This window comes from Cynocephalus volans, chromosome X, assembly GCF_027409185.1.
Source record: "Cynocephalus volans isolate mCynVol1 chromosome X, mCynVol1.pri, whole genome shotgun sequence".
Classification (NCBI taxonomy): Eukaryota; Metazoa; Chordata; class Mammalia; order Dermoptera; family Cynocephalidae; genus Cynocephalus; species Cynocephalus volans.
In genome coordinates this window covers 171,104,598-171,117,772 of record NC_084478.1, presented here as the reverse complement: position 1 = coordinate 171,117,772, position 13,175 = coordinate 171,104,598, and the positions used below count along the sequence as shown (strand labels likewise).

At 40.3% G+C, this 13,175-nt stretch overlaps 1 protein-coding gene across 1 annotated transcript in view; it reads left to right on the top strand.

Moving 5' to 3' along the window:
* Positions 1–13,175, top strand: part of F8 (coagulation factor VIII) — a 146,689-nt gene that overhangs the window by 57,443 nt on the left and 76,071 nt on the right. The window contains exons 8-12 of the mRNA XM_063084470.1: positions 997–1,255; positions 3,559–3,730; positions 6,350–6,443; positions 9,152–9,366; positions 10,420–10,570. Of these exons, the coding sequence (XP_062940540.1) occupies positions 997–1,255; positions 3,559–3,730; positions 6,350–6,443; positions 9,152–9,366; positions 10,420–10,570 (891 nt within the window). The remainder of the gene's footprint in view (positions 1–996; positions 1,256–3,558; positions 3,731–6,349; positions 6,444–9,151; positions 9,367–10,419; positions 10,571–13,175) is intronic.

Genomic DNA, 13,175 nt, shown 5'->3' with positions numbered 1-13,175 from the left:
CATAGCAACAGCTGTTGGAGAAAAATGTTGGGGAAGCCTCATCTTTCGTGCTCGACAACACTTGCTTGTTCCTGTTCTCTGAGTGACTTTGTTTGTAGTTCTCTGTAGTGGTTAAGAAGAGAAATCTCTTCTTCCCATCTGTTACATAATATTTATGGGATTTTGACATAACATTAGAGGACAAAGAGAGTCGTATTAGGTGAGTAGTGGGCCATTTACTTGTATGCAGATCAGTCATTGCCCGGTTTGAGTCTGATCCAGTTTCAAGTGGAGTCTATTTTTTGTTTTGCTTTGTTTTATCATTTTGACAGCTTCTCTCCAGTGACTTTAATCCTTATTTTTCAGAAAAGTGTTTTGTCTTATTATTATCAGTGATTTGTATTATAATCCAGTGGTATAAATGCAGAAATTATTAGGTGACTGTGGAGATTGGGAGTGGGTCTGGCCCAGGCTTACAAATGTTGAAAATATGCAGCTCCTTAAGTCTCCTTGTTTATAATTGGGGCATGAGGGAGTGATAGGTCCGAAGCCAGTTCCAGAAGGAAAATGTTCATAACAGAAAATTTTTATTACTCTTGTCACTTTTTATACTTCTGCAATTGTAAATAAGCAAAAAGTTATGAGCGAAATAACAATTGTCCATATGAAACACCAATACTCACACATTTTAAATGAGCGCCATGTATAGCAGGATTTAAAGTTTTAAATGGTACAAATGAGCTTGATTCATGCTTTAATTGTTGAGTTTCAAAAAGGTGTGAAACATAAGTGGAGGAGAGTCAGGCAGAAGGAAGATGGTGAGGGCAAAGACCAGAGGGAAAACCAGCAAATACCAGATAATTCATAAAGAAATAAATCCGCATAGGGCAGTGGTAAGAGGGGTGGAGAGGAGGGCACTTAGGAGAGAAGCTTGAAAGCCTTACACGAGAGGAATTCCGGAGGTTAAGGCAGGAAAGTCTGCAGGAGTCTGACACTGTTTGCTTTCTCTGACTGCAGATGGCATGGAAGCTTATGTCAAAGTAGACAACTGCCCAGAGGAAGCCCAACTACGGATGAAGAACAATGAGGACGAGGAAGATTATGATGATCTTGATGATTCTGACATGGACGTGCTCAAGTTTGATGATGACAACTCTCCTTCCTTTATCCAAATTCGCTCGGTTGCCAAGAAGCATCCTAAAACTTGGGTACATTATATTGCTGCTGAAGAGCAGGACTGGGACTATGCTCCCTCAGTCCTCACCCCCAGTGACAGGTCAGCACCTTTTGACTCTTGGTACTCTCTTCACCATACTCAAAAGGTTCTTCCCAGTTTTTCAAACCAACTAACCTTTAAATTGTGTTTAGGGCTAGGTACAGATATGGAATCAAACGGCAAGGGGATTAACATATTTGGAAACTAATATAGCTAAGCGTCAGAAATGCTTGGACTTTTCTCACTCCTTGCTTTGATTAAATCATACCAGCTCCCTTTGCATGCGGGAGCAACACGGCAGACGGGCTCACACAACTGTAGGACGCAGTGAACTCGCTTACAGATCAGTTTTGCGATGCCATTGGAGTGTGGCAGCAATGTGGTCCTCCTGCCTCTTAATAATATTCAGACAGCAATTAACAAAGACCAGCCAGCTAATCCTACAGAAGAGGATGCCCAGTTTTTTGCAGCACTGATTGCACAAACAACAAGACATTGATGTTTTGATAGATTCTTTACCCAGTGAAGAATCTAAAGCTGCATTACAGGCTGCTAGCTCATATACGCTAGAAGAAGAAAGCCATGAAGCTGCTACATGTCTAGAGGATGTTGTTTATCAAGGGGACATGATTCTGGAAAAGATCCAAAGTGCACATGCTCCACGCCAGCACCTTGGGGCCCACTCAGCAACCCCAGGGCATGGAGAAGGGGACTGGACCCCTCTTCTGCAACCAGGCAAATATTGCCAGCACATTGGGGCCTGCCCAGGGATCAGAAGTATGGAGAAGGGGACTGGACCCCCCTCCCACAACTAGGCACACCACGCCAGCACCTTAGGTCTTGCCCTGGGACCCAAGGCAAGAAGAAGTGGAATGGACCTCTCTCCCACAACCAGGGACACTGAGCCAGCACCTTGGGGCCCGCCCAGGGACCCAGGGCATGGAGAAGGGGACCAGACCTCTCTCTCACAACCAGGGACACCGTGCCAGCACCTCGGGGCCCACCCGGCCCAGAGGCATATAGAAGGGGACTGTCCCTCTCTCCCACAACCAGGTACACCAAACCAGTGCCTCAGGTCCCGCCCAGTGACCTGAGGTATGGAGCCAGGGACTGGACCCTCCTCCCACACTAGGCACAAAATGCCAGCACCTCGGGGCCCACGTGGGTACCTGAGGTATGGAGAAGAGGATCAGACCCTCCTCCCACAACCAGGCACACAGTGCCAGCACCTCGGGGCCCGCCCAGGGACCCGGGATATGGAGAAGGGGACTGGACCCCTCTCCCACAACTAGGCACATGGCACCAGTGCCTTGGGGCCTGCTCAGGGACCAGAGGCATGGAGAAGGGGACCAAACACACCCCACAACCAGGCACACTGCCAGTGCCGAGGAGCATACCCAAAACAGCACCTCCACGTGGGTGGCCCACCACAGCCACCACAATAACCATGGCTGCCGCAAAAGCGGCTAGACACCACAGCCACCACGCAGATGGCCCGCCAACCACTGCAGTGCATTGACACAAGGAGAGTCACCAGCAGAGACAAAGAAAAGCAGAGGATGTCTCTGTCCACAAAGCCCATTCCGGAGTGACAGAAGAAGCATCTGTTCTATGATAATATTGGGGGACCTGATCACATCTCTCAGCATTGGACAGATCATTTGGGCAACAAATCAACAGAGTAACCATTACTCTTTCAGAGGGAGAGAAGACATCTAGGGCAATTAGAGGGGAGGGGGAGGGAGAGGGGGGATGGGGAGGGATTGGACAAGGGGCAGAAAGAATAATTACGATTTGTAACAATATATGTGCTAGTAATATTGATTTGATCAACATATCTCAATGTTGAACCCCCGAAATATGTATAATCAATTTTGATTCAATAAATAAAATAAATTAAAAAACAAAACAAAACAAAGTGCACTTGCTGATGTTGCACAGTTACAGCTGAAGTGATGCCCACAGTCGGTGGATAAATACCGCGTGACTGGGAAAAGAGCTGTTTCATAGCCATTAAGAATTCCGCATCAAGTTTCGCCGTAAGCCCTACCAGCGTTACAGAAACACGAATACCGTGATGTGTGTTATCTTTTTAGCTCCTTGTATTTTCACTCTTCTCTTAATAGTCTTCTGTTTTCACTCTTGATAAATAAGCTTATAAAATTGTGATTTAACCACCTTTAAACCATCATTGTATCATTATTTTTTATCTGAATGAATTTCAATATCTGAGCGTGATCATTAATGATCATAATATAAACAGCTATACTGTGAAAAGTAGTGCTGTGAGCGGTTCTGGGTTTGGGTTTTAGTCTCCCTAGAAGTTTCCGCGCCCAGCCCTCATCTGTCTGTCTCCCGTACAGCGGTGCTAGAAGTCGGGATTTGAACAACGGGCCTCAGCAGATTGGCAGAAAGTACAAAAAAGCCCGGTTTGTGGCGTACACCGACGAAAGCTTTAGGACTCGTGAAGCTGCGCAGTATGAGTCGGGAATCCTGGGACCTTTACTTTATGGGGAAGTTGGAGACACGCTGTTGGTAAGTCAAGGAAAAAACCTGAGGTTGGGTAAGAAGGAAAAGTCTGGAAAGTGTTGAGTTTCTAAAATACTTTATAATTCAGGTTTGTCTTCAATGGACATGATCTTTTACAAATTATGAATATATAAAGTAAAAATTTAATGTCGCCCATGAAACCCATGACCCCTTTGAAATACTTACTGCTTAAAATTTGATACATATCCTTCCAGAACTTCTTCCATTAATTATATAGTATAGGAGTCCGCAGGCTTCTGAACCGGCTTTGGCTCGCGGCCTGCTTTTTAATAGCCTGTGAGCTTAAAAGGGATTTTACATTTTTAAAGGGTTGTAAAGAAAACAGGGAGAAGAAGGGGGGAAGGATGAAAAGGAGGAAGAGGAAAAAGAGGAGGAAGAGGATGGAGGTGAAAGGGCTGCGGAGGGGGAGGAACAGGTGTAGAGACTGGATACAGCCCACAAAGCCTAAAACATTTGCTATCAAACCCTTTCAGAAAATGTTTGCTGACCCCTGATGTACAGCATGAAGAATGCCTAACCTACAAGTAACAGAATACTCAATGAGTGGTGGTTTAAATAAATAAGGGTTTAATTTCTTCGCAAGAAATTGGGAGGTAGATGGAAGGTTGCATCACTTCAGCTGCTCACAAATGTGAAGGACACTGGTTCCTACATGTGGAGTTTGGTGCACACAGCCAAACTGACTTTTAGCAATTGTGTGCTGATTTAGACTCCCCACCAAAAGTATACGAGTGCCCCTTTCCCCACACCATTGTCAACAGCATATATTGTAAACCTTCAGAAAATGTTCCAATTTGATAAGCAAAATAGTTATATGTTGTCTTCGTTTGCATTGCCCTGGTTAGAGGTGAAATTGTACATTGCTTTTGTTTGCTGGCTACCTGTATGACTCCCTCTGTGAATTGTCTGCATGGAAGTTTTGTTTAGTTTTCTACTTGGGCGGTCATCTTTTGCTTATATATTGTAAAAGGCCTTTACGCAGTATGGATATTGGCAAATTGTCATTTATCCTTCAAATATTTTTCTTAGTTTGTCACTTGTACTTTAACTCTTTTTTTTTTTTTTTTTTTTTTTTTTTTTTTGTCGTTTTTTCGTGACCGGCACTCAGCCAGTGAGTGCACCAGTCATTCTTATATAGGATCCGAACCCGCGGCGGGAGCGTTGCCGCGCTCCCAGCGCTGCACTCTACCAAGTGCGCCGCGGGCTTGGCCCGTACTTTAACTCTTTAAGATACGTTTTGTCCTACAAAGATTCTGAAAGACTTGAAGAACAAGTCCATGCCAAGCAGAGCACCTACACATGGCCTGTCCATGCGGCTTGGCTTCCTCACACCATGATGGACTTGCAGCTTATTTCTCAACACTGCACTCTCCCGAGTGAGCCACGGCCGGCCCATTGCAGCTTATTTCTCTAGAGCAACAAAGCAAGCCGGAATACAATGAAATCATATCTTTAGTGTGTTGAAAGAGAATCGCTATTGTATTAGTCCGTTTCTGTTGCTTATAGCAAAATACGCAGAACTGGATGATTTATAAAGAAAATGAAATTTACTATTTACGATTTCTGAGGTTGGGAAGTCCAAAGTCCAAGGAACATAGCTGGTGGTGGTGACAGTGACCCAGGGTCTCACACTTCAAGATGGTGGAAGCAGAGGGAGACTAACCTCTCATGTGCTCTTCTTTTAAAGCCCTCAGAACCACGCCCCTGACCACCATTTTTAATCCACTCCCTACTGCACGGTCCTACAATCCAGTCACCTCTTGAAGGCTCCACCTTTCAATTACCATAATAGGATTTCCCACCCTCACAACAGTCACAGTGGGGGTTAAGTTCTGGGGGGACATTTAACCCAAGGCAACTATCAATCTACCAAGAATTGCCATTTTATTCGCAATTTATACCAATGTTCAAGAAATAATTTTATATTAAATTTAAAAATATGTAGAGCATAAGAAAAAAGGAAACTCACCAATTCATGTTATTAGTCTAACACAACATTGTTTGTAAACCTGACCAGGACAGTGTGAGAAAGAAAAATTAAAATTACAGAACAATTGTATTGTAAAAATGGGTTCAAAAATCCTAAATAGAATTTTATAAATCCAATACATCCATATATATAAAAAAGATAATACATTATGATCAAGTTGATTTATGCCAGGAGTACTTGCTTAGTTTAAGAAAATTAAATGTGGTAATCCATTATATTAACACATGAAAGGGAAAAATATCATTTGATAATCTGAACAGCTTCAGAAAAAGCATTTGGCAAAATTTAATATCCATTAATAATGAAAAGTCACAGGCAATTGGGATTACAAGGGAATGATTATCTTGATAAAGATATGCCAGAAAACTTATAGTAACCATTGAAACTCAGAAATTCTGTTTTAGATCAGGATAACACAAGGTTGACAGGTAGCAAGAAACCTAAGTAGCTGTCCGAGTAATTTCATGAAAAGAACAAATATTTTGAGCTTTTTCTAGGCTCGACTCCTATAATGTGGATACAGGCAGATTTTGTTTTTCTGGAGATAGGCCACAGTTTTCTTGTTGCTCCTAGTTGTTTTAGGACTTGATCTTATATCTTATTTATACTTTCAGATTATGTTTAAGAATCAAGCAAGCCGTCCATACAACGTCTACCCTCATGGAATCACTGATGTCAGTCCTTTGCATTCAGGGAGATTGCCAAAAGGTAAGTCTTTACCTCAATTTTACTTACTTGTAGATACAGATGAGGTCACAGTATCAATAACCAGTAAAATTATGCTGGTCCTTGCCCCAGCTGTTGACACAGGACCTCAAGGTCCAGTCTAAAGTTATACCACATCAGTTCCATGAATCCTTAGGTGGTGTCTCATGTAAGTTAGTGAAGAGTCGCCTGACATGCCCCTGCTGTTACCTACCGGTGATGTTCAAATACTGCACAGCCCATTAGATTGGCACCTCTCCGCTGCGACTACTACAAGTGCCCCGAATCTTGAAGCTGCTTGTTCTGGCATTTAAGGTCATACTTTTTTTCTCTGAGTATAGTTTTTGGCTACATTCCTCACTTTTGATATCTAGTAGTCTCTTTACTTTTCATCTATGAATAGTTCACAGCTTCAGTTTTTATTTACTATATTGTTTGTTGTTTAAAGATTCGTGACACATCTTTCTCATAGACCTTTCATCAATAAAAATGCCATCCTTCATTCTCTTTTACGCTCCTTAACTTGAATTCTGTTTCATTAATTTTAGTATTAGCACACGTGCTTACCTAGTTTGTCTTTTCCATGATGTTAGTTTCCCATATTTTTGGTCATTTTGTGTGAGTCCTGGCCCAGGTGAAGAGCACAGTCACGTTCGTGTTGCTACTCATATGTTTAGATGTATTCTGGTAATTTTATAATTTAATTACAATTATTTTTAGCCATTTATTCCTTTCTTCAGTAATTTTATTTGTTGTTCATTTTTTCCTTTTAGTAGATTGGATGTTATATATATTCTTTCCATTTAATTTTAGATGAATATTTATTTCATTAAAATAGTAGATGTGTATGCTTGATACGACAGAAGGGCTTGTAAGTCCAACTCCCTAGAGGCATCCATTTTTAAGCATTTCTCTTTTCGATTTTTTTGTGGCTATCTCTACATCTCTAAAAAATTACTCGTAGTGCTAATTCTTTGTTTTTCAATTTTAGACATTATGTATTTACTTTATTTTGTAGATGAAGAGTTAACATCTTGCTTCTTCCCACTACAGTTGTTTTAGAGTTTTACCAGTGTTTTCAGTTCCTCAACTGGCGATTGTTAGAACTTTAAAAGTATAGTAAACACCCACTTTTTATGTTTCATGATTGGCTACTTCTTCACCGTATCTCTGAGGATTTTCAGCTTCTTAATTATTCGATGTATTGCTTGGTATCCAAATCTTTTTTCCTCTTTGAAGATGTTTTTGTGGTTCACCAACTTATTGTTTTAATTTGTATTGTATGCTTTTTAGGCCTGCTACGAAGATGCTATCTTTGAATTTTTTTCTTTGGACCTGTGGGTTAGTGCCATTACCTCTCTTATCTTGTGCCTTTCTGGTTTTTTATTTCTTCTTTTGTTTTTTCTGGAAGTATGTCCTCAAGTAACTTCTAAAGGGTAAACTTTCTAAGTCCTTCATTATCACATGATGTATAGATGGGCTGGTTATAAATAATTTTCCATCCACAATTTTCTAGTGTTTATTGTCCCTGATAAGAATTCTAATGCTTTGCATTTCTTTATGGGAGAAGGATTTTTGAGGAGATTTTGAATGTGCACCCTAAAATGCGAAGGCTTACATGAACCCAGTGACTGCTAACCTGCTTTTTGTGTGGAGAACTCTGAAGGCTGTACTGCCCATAATGGTGGGCAAGAAGACAGGGGAAGCACTTTACTCTTCCAGTATTTGACACGGCAAGGATGCCATGTGGATACTGTTGCAAGTAGCTGGGCATTATCTGTTCTGAAGATACCTTCCCTGGAACTATGCAGTGCCAAAGTCCCTATGGTGACTCCAAAGAAGCTATACGTGTGTTCTGTGAAAAGAATAGCATTAGGGCACCTGCCACATAGAAAGTATTGGTGACCAAACAGTGTTGTCAACGATAGCGCACTCAAACAGGGGGAACTATTAGTCAAAAGTCTATTTTCTCTTTCCTTTAATACCCACCTGCAATCATCCCCAGCCCCTGGAAGAGAGAAGACTGAAAAAATATACCACACCGTTCCCTTTATGTGGGTTTCCTAACCATAGGTCGGGCCTAAGTTAATGGGGTGAGAGAGAGCTTAGAATGTATATAAAATTAAAATACTGACGATTTAGATTTGATCGTGAGGGATTAAACATACTCAGAAGTGAGGTTTAATTACCAAAGTCATACATTTCTTGCCCTGAGGACCCATTAGCTGGAGGGCAGTTCTCGACTCTTGCTTATGGCCCTTACAGGGGTGACATACCACAGCTCTTGATGCGATATGGGAGTTAAAATTTCAGTGCCCAGCCTTTTGGCATATATTCAGGCCTTCAACTCCCATCATCCCCGCTCTGTCTTTAATGTCTCTCATTTTTTTGTCACTTGGGGGTTTTCTTCTTCATACACTTTCAGCTATGTAGTTAAAATATTTTTTTAAATGTCCTTATCATTTTATGTATTTGTGATAGAAGGTAGACCTGCCCATTTCAACTAAAAATTAACATGCTAGCAAGTCTCCTGGACCCACTTTTATTGTAAAAAATTGTGTAAATCAAACTTGTAATTTTAGTTTCCATTTACTGAGAAACTTCTTATGTATATATCGATTTGTAGAAACCTTGCAATAAGAATATGATGTTTAGCAATATGTGGCTTGTTATACTCTAACTGAGCTACTGCTGGGTTTGGGTGTGGGTAGGTGTGAAACACTTGAAGGATTTGCCAATTCTACCAGGAGAAGTGTTCAAGTATAAATGGACAGTGACTGTAGAAGATGGACCAACTAAATCAGATCCTCGCTGCCTGACCAGATATTACTCTAGTTTCATTAATCCGGAGAGGGATCTCGCTTCAGGACTGATTGGCCCTCTCCTCATCTGCTACAAAGAATCTGTAGATCAAAGAGGAAACCAGGTAAGTTCTTCCCTTTCCAAGTGCTGGGTTTGAAGCTCAAAATGGAATGAGGTGCATATCATCTTCCAGATATTTCCTATACTTTCTCAGTGTATGTCCCCATGTAGCCTGCAGAAAATATAGTAGTCTGCAATATAAGCCAATAAAAGAAATGAGCCGGGCTTTTCCTAGCTTGTACTGAATTTGAGTTTGGTGTCATAAGCTTCCCTGCTGAATGGACAGGAGAGCCTAGGCTCTAGATTCTTTCTGTAATCCCCATCCTTCATTTGGGATTTTGACAATATTTTTTCTAATTGTAGTTCTTCCACCAGCTTTTGGAAGAGGACTAAAATATACCTCTATATTCTCCAATCTCCTCCCCTCAGCATTTTGATTTCTGCAGCTACAGGTTATGCAAAATGAAATTTGTACATATTAGTGAGGCTGACACATTAAATCTTAGCAGATTCAATTAGCAAGTAACCAACATAAACTTGGTTATAAATGCAAACAGTTGTTCTGAAAAAATATTTGAATTTTTTAAACAGAAAAGGCATTAGTGTTGTTCAACATTTTTGTGGTTTGCCTTATCTTTGTTACTTGATTTGTTTTTCTATCTTTAATTTTTTGGAGGGGCAGTTGCGAGATGGAAGGTTAGGAAAGGTATTAATCTTATTTGACTTAACTAACTTGTTTTAAAAAGGCACTGAATAATCACTTGGGTCTACAGAGTTAAAACCTTCTGATCTGAACATGGAGAGAATGAGGCTACAGACTGTACCAAAAATTGGCCAGCATATGGCCATGAATCCAGAAGAAATTAAGGTTAATGGGTTCAGTCATCCTCTTGACTTGAAGACACATTTGCTCTAAACATATACTCACTGCTTGTAGCACCGACCCCCACTCCCAGGCCCTAGTACATACCATAATAGTAATACTAAAAGGAAATAGGATTGAACCAAAGAATTAGATATATCATGAGCATGCCATTGCTTCCATCATAACCTGCTAGTTTCTACCTGACAATATCAGTACCATTTCTTTCCCCCTTTAAATATATGTAATTAACAGATGATGTCAGACAAGAGAAATGTCATCCTGTTTTCTATATTTGATGAGAATCAGAGCTGGTACCTCACAGAGAATATGCAGCGCTTCCTCCCCAATGCAACTGGAGTGCAGCCCCAGGATCCAGAGTTCCAAGCCTCCAACGTCATGCACAGTGAGTAAAGCAGTACTTGAGTGCAGCGGGTATTGGATGAAGGGACATCGATGCCACCAAACTGATGTTCAGATAATGAATTTATAGGTGATGCAAGAGTAATATTTCTTTAGTTATTATGTTACCTATAAATGTATAAGTAAATGCGTAAGTGTGATCATATAATGCATATTTTAAAAATCCAGTCACCGTTTTTTTCCTTTCAATATTTACTTGGCTGCCTCCTCCCTTTCCACCAACCACTCCATCCCCAGGCAACCCATTACAAAACATATTTTCTCCAAGATAATATAATCATGTATAAGCACGTGCATACATTGTCTTGGTCTGCTAGGGCTGCCATAACAGAGAACCGCAGACTGGGTGGCTTAAACAACAGAAATTTGTTGTCCCACAATTCTGAAGGCTAGAAGTCTGAGATCAAGGCGTCAGCAGGGTTGATGGCCTCTCTCTTTGGCTTATAGATGGCTGTCTTCTCCCTGTGTCTTCACATGGTTTTCCCACTGTATGTCTGTCTGTGTCCTTATCTCCACTTCTTATCAGGATACTAATCCTATTGGATTAGGGCCCAGTCTAATAACCTCTTTTTAACTAGTTAGGTCTTTAAAGACCCCGTCTCCAAATCCAGTCACATTCTGAGGTCCTGGGGGTTAGGACTTCAACGGATAAATTGGGGTGGGGGGCACAACTTAGCCCATCACGTGTATACCTATGTGTAATGTATATGTATTTATGTACACACACAAATCTGAATGATCAAACTATGATAGAAATTTTTCAATCTCACTATCCTACAGGGAAATGAAAAGTGGAATACCAATGAGATAGCACTTTACCCCTATCAGTCTGACAAAATTATAAGACCATTATTACTAGTAGGCTTGTGAGTAAAAGGGTATTCCCATACAATGATAGTGGATAACTAGTACAGTCTTTTTGAAACAAATCTGGTCACATTTGTTAAAATTAAAAAATACATACCTTTTGAAGTTCTGATTCTGGTTAAGATGGAATAAGCACACGTCACCCTGTCTATCCCGCTGGATGCAACTAAAAGTCCTGAACAAAATGCATGGAGCATAGAGTTCTGTCTGAGAACTCTAAAAATATCTTTTCCTCTGGAGTTTCTAATGTAGCTACTGGTGTAGATAGGAGTCTGGAACCTAGAAAGAGGAGATTGGAGTTGAGAGAGAGAAAGAGGCTGAGAAAGGAGGGAGAGAGAGACAGAGACAGAGAGACAGATAGAAAGAGAGACACAGAGAGACAGAAAAACAGAGGAGAAGGATGTGAGTTAGAGGAATAAGGGAAAAAAGAGAAAGTCCAGAAAGAGAGAGACTCAAATCATAAACCACTCAAACTTCCATTCATAGTAAAATGGATAATCTATATTCTTATAATGGAATACTACATGACAACGAATATTTACAAAAATAAGCTGTACACAACAATATGAATAAATCTCACAAACATAATTTTGAGTAAAACAGTCTCAAAATGATACTTACAATGCGATATTTACAAAAAGTTCAAAATGGGCAAAATTAAATTATATGGTTTACAGATACATACTTGAAAAGTATAAAAGTTAGTAAGGACATGATTACCATAAAAGACAGGATAGTGGCTACCTCTTATGGGAAGGGGTGCATTTGGGAATAGACACAAGAAGATTTTCGGGGATGCCAGCAATGTTATATTTCATGACCTAGGTATTTGCTTTATAATATTGTGGGGGTTGTTTTTGTTTTCATTTTTGGTGGGTGGCTACTACAGGAATCTGAACCTTTGACCTTGGTGTTATAACGCTGTGCTCTAACCAACTGAGCTAGCAGGCCAGACCAATTTTGTGTTTTAAAAGTGGTAGGATTTGGAATTTATTTTGTAGATGGATCCCACAAGGAATAGGAAAATTGCAATAGGAATGAAGAGGAAAAAACGTGCACAGGATTTCATTTAGAAAACAGAATGTATGGGATTTGGTAACTGATTAGACATGTTAGGTAAAGGACTGGGAGGACTCAAGGATGATTACCAGACTTATGACTTGGGTAACTAGGAGGGTGACTTTGCCATTTATTTATATAGGGAAGACTGGAGGTAAAGCTAGTTCTGGGGGTAGAATAATGAGTTCACTCGTTGACAAACTGAATTTGATAAAGACACTGAGTAGTCAGTTCAACATATAGGTCTAGAGCACTGAGAAACACCAACTTTTAAGCAACCAACAGAAGAAAATGGGTCTATGCTTGATGCTGAGGAGAGGGAACCAGAAAGTTAGGAGGAAAATCAAGAATGGAATCTTCAGATTTAAGTGAGGGGACAATTTCAATAAAGAGCTCTGATTATTAAATAGTACTTTTCTTCATCTCCACTGCTACCATTCTAGTGATTCATTTTGCAAATAGGGAAGTTCAAAAGACTCTATAGAGGGGATACTTTAGACTCCACCAGGGAGACTGGATAAGGTACAGGCAGTTTGTAGGTGGCATTGATTGTAAAACAGAGAAGATTAGACTAAAAAATTAGTCAAAACCATAATAAGCACTAACCATAAAAGAAAAAATTAATCAAACAATATTAAATTAAACATCTGTTTATCTAAAAA